The sequence below is a fragment of the Camelina sativa genome, chromosome 10 (assembly GCF_030686135.1).
Source record: "Camelina sativa cultivar CO46 ecotype springtype chromosome 10, ASM3068613v1".
In the NCBI taxonomy this organism is placed as follows: Eukaryota; Viridiplantae; Streptophyta; class Magnoliopsida; order Brassicales; family Brassicaceae; genus Camelina; species Camelina sativa.
Genome location: NC_141889.1, coordinates 19,735,350 through 19,741,135, shown reverse-complemented (window position 1 = coordinate 19,741,135; position 5,786 = coordinate 19,735,350). Strand labels below are relative to the sequence as shown.

The 5,786-nt window shown below is 32.9% G+C and overlaps 1 protein-coding gene across 2 annotated transcripts; it reads right to left on the bottom strand.

Moving 5' to 3' along the window:
* Positions 1-1,330: 1,330 nt before the first annotated feature.
* On the bottom strand, positions 1,331-3,866 carry LOC104719211 (uncharacterized). Of its 2 annotated transcripts, none has more exons than XM_010437072.3 (5): positions 2,916-3,866; positions 2,357-2,504; positions 1,950-2,155; positions 1,689-1,862; positions 1,331-1,601 (listed from the first exon to the last, which is right to left on the bottom strand). In XM_010437072.3, the coding sequence occupies exons 1-5, from the start codon at positions 3,099-3,101 to the stop codon at positions 1,515-1,517; spliced, it is 801 nt and encodes a 266-aa protein (XP_010435374.1). In that variant the 5' UTR covers positions 3,102-3,866; the 3' UTR covers positions 1,331-1,514. The 2 variants fall into 2 exon arrangements, with proteins under 2 accessions (XP_010435374.1, XP_010435375.1); XM_010437073.3 differs by having other exon boundaries at positions 1,950-2,149; positions 2,916-3,844.
* Positions 3,867-5,786: the final 1,920 nt, after the last annotated feature.

Here is a 5,786-nt window from a genome sequence, read left to right as displayed (position 1 = left end):
TTAGGAATATGCGATTCAAATTCAATTGCAAAGAATTCCGGGTGGGTGGATATATTACTTATTTCCCCATTTTTGTTCAGTAACATTCTTAATTAATCCATCTTGAAGTCTCTCGATATAACCAAAATTTGTGGGTGGGTGGATCTGAGTGCTAAAATATTTCAATCCGAAAAAAAAAAATATTTAGCAAGGTAGAGTTTTATAAAAGGTAAGTTTGATGAAAATTTTAGTATATTTTAAGGACTTATGGATTTTTCGTATACTTTGAAGAATATATATATATATATATATATAACAAATTTAATAATAAAAGCTTATAGTGCAAAATTTTCAATATAAAAAACAAAGATGAAAGTAAAACAAAATCACTATATGGAGTAATAAAAATTACTACAAACAAAATTTTTTTTTACCAATTCACTTTGTTAAATAATAAAATTGAAATTTAATAACAGTTAAAAATGATAACAAGTCAAATAAGAAACAATACTATAACGCTCTGACTAACACTTAAAAGATTTAAAATATGACAAAACTAAAATAGTCAAAAATACAATAAAACAAAAAAAATATTTTCCGGCGTACTCCATGTTCAAACCTAGAACAAAGAAACGTAATCAAATATAGGTTAACCATAAATAAAATAATATGAATAAAGAATTTAATTAATTTTGTAATATTTTTATCATAACATGATATATAAATATACTATGAATTATATTTATGTGCAGTCTATACGGGAGTTTGAGAATTTATGTTTTCGTCCTCTTCCGTTCCGTTTTCAATTGGAAATGCATATTTGTCCTATATCTAGAATGTCCCATATTGATAATAAATTCTCTTATGCAATTGGAATTTGAAAATAGGTGTAGGTCATAATGGAACATGACAAAACGGAAAGGGAATTACGTCAACCCATATTTATATTTGTTTTTAAACGGGTTTTCATCGTTGTTAACGGTTTTATATCTTGATAGTTCACAAATTTCATAGAAATATAGAAGTATAACCAATCAATTATCCAATTTTAAAATTCTCATTATGTTTTGATTTGAATGAATTTGACAAAAAAAAAATCAAATTCAAAGAGAAAACATGTTATTTCAGATATTTTAACAATTCCACCACTGTTGTTGCAGTTGCAATTGTTTTGATCCGACAAGTATAAGACCAGGCTTTATATAAATCTTTAGTCTTTGAAATCAAATAAAAACTTTTAGCAGAGGCAAGGTTGTATCTGACCAACTTAAGAGTTAAAAGCAAAAGATGAACTCTCTCTGGTCTTCGTTAACAGATTGAAATAAATCTGATATCTATGGAACCAATCACCTGACTCAAAGCCAATATATACAACAACAAACAGAAAATAGAGTTTTGACTTCGGAGACTCCGTTGTTCCCCAACTATCGTGATTCATCAATGATTCCATACTTCATATCAATATAAATTAGTCACAACCAACAAAGAAACATACACTGGAAACGAAATGAGATATATGTGCGCCCCACAAAGCATTAAAAGACGTCTGGATGGTACCGTCCTGGGATGGAACTGTTCTGCTGAGCTTGTTTCAGATGAAGAGTCAGAGCATAGTTGTTTACCTGTAAAGATGAACCAATACAATACTTAGATCTGAACGATATCAACAAAAAGACAAGAAACATTTGCATAAGCTAAGGTATACAGACCTCTAGAGTTCTCAACTGTTCCTGGTATTGAGTGACTAGCTGTCTCAAATGCTGCAATTCCTGACTTTGATCTTCAGATTCTCTCTGCCTTTTCTGTTGCGTCACTACTGCTCGTTTTAGTAAACTGTTTTCCTGTACAATGGCTTCTAATTGCTGCTTCAGCATCATGTTTTCCTGATAAACAAAGCAAATCGGGATGTTCATAAAAAGAATTCCATCTACGGTAACAACAGTTATTGTTAATAAAGATAGATAAAACACCTGCTGGAGATTTTGCATTGCTGCAGCACCAGTACGTGCATTGATTGACTTCTCCAAAGCTTCCAATGCTCTTGCAGCGCGGGTTTTGGCGTCTTTCATATCAGACGCATTCGTCATTTCCCTAACAAAAAGCTCGACCCACTCTGTACCTTCCAAGTTCAAGACATTTGGTTCTCCATATGATAAGACTTCATCCTTGGCTGATCCTACGAAGACAAAGACCAGTTGCAAAAATCAGAATTTGTAGAGGGTGTCTGAGAGTTATGCAGAATACACCGAATCTAGCAAAGTTGAAGACTTTAAGATATCTGTAGATAAGTTAAAGAGAGAAACTACTAGGAAGATTTCTAGGGTTAAGAGTTTTCTGATTGATATGAGATACGTATAACACAAAATTCCAAAACTACCTTGCTGCTGAGTTTCCACATTTGCTTCCTGGATTACAAGAGGAGATTGGTCTGACTTCTTATTGGCAGACTCTAAACGAAGCTGATTCAAACATCTAATGGCTGAATCAAGATCATCTCCACATTCCTCGATTGCCCTCTCAAGAATCTAACACACACAAATGACAACAATTTAATTACCAACAAAAATCAAAAATCTTATCTCACACACAGAAAATCAGAAAAAAAATCCATAGAAATAAAGAAACAAAAATCAGAAAATAGGTTCCTTTAATTGGCCCAAATGACAATAGATAAAGAAAATCATTCGAACAAGTTTCACAATATAACTAATCCGAATCAAGAATCACACACACCAATATGAAGAATTTTATGAGCAACAACCATCACAAACATCTATAGATATGTTCAGTACTGATAATCACGTCTGCACAATTTCATTTCGATATTTGAGAGACACCCAATCAGAAAAATTCAACAAAATCATCCGCTCAAGTAACAAAAAAAAATATATATATATAGGCAAAACAAATCATGAGGCAGGAGATCGGAAAACGACCTGCTTATCCATATCGGAGAAAATCGCGGCGAGATGATCGAGAAAAAGCGAAGAAGACGGCGGAATCGGAGGAGAAAAACGTGCCGGAGAAGACGAAGAAAAGCAACGGATTTTCTTGGAGACGGGAGGAGAAGCGGCGGCTAAGTCCTCGAACAGAGATCTCTTTCCGCAAACAATCGCAGACATGTTATCTGCTGCCCCCTTCTTCTTCTTCCTTCAGATACCTCGAACAAGTCTATTTTTTTTTCCCTTTTATCAGATCTTACAGATCTTCGCATCTAAATGGATCCAACGTAACAACATGTTAAAGGTACTACTCGACAGTCGGACCCGTATTAGGCATGTCAATCCGGCTGATCCGGTCTGGCCCGCTCGAAACTCTGTAAAATCCGTTTAAATTGAATTCGGTTTGGTCTGGCACAAAAAAAATTCTGATTCTATAGTTTAAACTAGGCCTGCGACTTCGGTTTTTTCGGGTATTTCGATTCGGATTACTCGGTTTTTGTTTTTCAGAAATTGAAAACTGTTCCGAATCGAACCAATTAAGATTTCAGTTCAGTTCGATTTGGAATCAGTTATTTCAGTTTCTCGGTTATTTAGATTTACAACTGAGTTGTTAAAAAAAAAATTACTACAAATCAATGGATCGACACTAAAGCCTAGTTTTGAAAAGTGGAATTCTTAGTATTAATGTGAAAGGCGAAGATAATGATGATGATGACTATGAAAGACGATGAATCGAAAAAAAAAGAAGAACATTATGGTGATAAATAGAAGAAGGAGAAGATAATGATGATGGATCAAAGAAGATTAGAAGAAGATGTTGACTACTCAAAGAAGAAGGAAAAAATAATGGTGATGCATCAAGATGAAAGGAAAAGAAAAAGAACAAGAAAAAAAAAGATTTTTTTGTTTGCCGAGAGAAGAAGAAATTTTATTAGAAGACATGATGACTTGAAATATATAAGACGAGTTTTCATTTATTTGGTTAACTCCGAAAATTTCAGTTAACCGACTAAAATTAAAATAATTCCAATCGGTTATGTAAATTAATTTAAACAGAACCGATTTGCCCAAATCTCGGTTCGGTTCGGTTTAGACAAATCGGTTCACTTCTAATTTCTAGGCTTGGTTTAAACTTAGCAATGGTTTTTTTTTTCCTTTGTCATCAGAATTTATATTAGAAACTGAACAATATTGAATAAAAAATAAAAGTGAAAACATTGAAATCATCTAAGACTAAAACCTAAACAAGAGAGACATAATAGTTTACTAAAGAATAAACAAAAACCAAAGCACTAAAACTGTCCCACTGATCCACAAAGAAGCCTACTAAGCTTTCCTATAAAACCTGTAAACGTCGGAGAGTACCAATTAGACCGGAATTGCTATAAACATTGACAACACACCGTCGATAAACCATCATCAGCATTGGCAATAACGAAAGTAAGCTTGAACGATACCAAAGAAACAAAAGCCACAACAATATAGTCGCACAAACCCAGTTAGAAAGCAAGCCGAACTAGGGACAAGGAAGAAAACCTTGAGATTCGATCTGAGATAAGCCAAAGAAGACTAACTACTGTTACATACGGACCCTTGTTGACCAAGCTTTAACTATTTATAGTATCAAAATTGGTGACCTCCTCGCAAGAAAACAACTAAAAGACAAATCCATTACTATGCCTCGAAAACAAACCCACTCTTGGGTCAACGCTCATTTAATAGACCGACAAGTGCCGGACACACAGTGGCGGATCCAGAACACTTTTTAGTATGGGGCACACCGCATATTTAAACGAAAAAATATTTAAGTTATATAAACATAAAAATAAGTTCTGTAATAAATTTTAAAACTATAAATAAAATAAATATATTTTCATGGCTATTTCATTTCCTACTTCATTAAATGTTTTCTCCCAATTTTTTATTACTATTGTTTAAAAATTGCTAATAATAGGTTACATTAAAAATTGATATATGAACGAATTATCTATATAATGATAAAATAACATCACCATTTATAAGTTTTATGAATAACAAATCATTTTATTAAACTAGAGAAACTAGTTTGTCTAACTAGTCACATTATAAAATAATCACAAAACAATGACTTATTATAAACATTTTGATGTATTTAGAACTAGGAAACAACTAAAAAGGTTACCATAATTAAAGTTTTAGTTGACGAAAAAAAAACTAGATTAATTATAATATAATTCTCCGATGGTAATTTCCTAAAATAATTGTAGGAAACTTATATTGCACCAGAAAAAACAAAAATCGCAGACTTTTATTAACAAAGTTATATGGGTCGTTTTTGTTAATTATTTTGAATTGAAATAATTTTCTTTACGTTTTTTTTTTACGTTTCAAAAATATTCAACTAGACAGATAATTAAATACATAAATACATAATTGTACAAAGGAAATAAAAAAAAAAGAGTGTGGGGCACGATGCCACACCACTCTTAGCCTTGCGTCCGCCCCTGACACATGTCGTGAAAGGTCCGTGATTCAAGCGAAGAGCATCTCGGTTTGGAGTTAGTCAGCTGGGAGGTCCGAGGTGGTTTAGGTTCTCGAGAAGGGAAGAAGGACAAGAAATAAGGAGCTAGGGAGAGATACCTGGGCTTAAAGGAGATTCAGTCAAACCATGAGATTCGAACGTTATAGTGTAAATGCTAGGATTGAAACACAAGCTATAACGTGAAATAATAATATTGATCGAGAATTAATTGTATATTTTAGTATAAATACTTATTATTGTGGCCCTAAGAAAGGGAACCATTCTTAAGAGCAAAAGCTTTATAATACATACATTTTCTCTAATATCTTTGTAAGGTCATCGGGTGTGGGATCCAGGTCCCATAT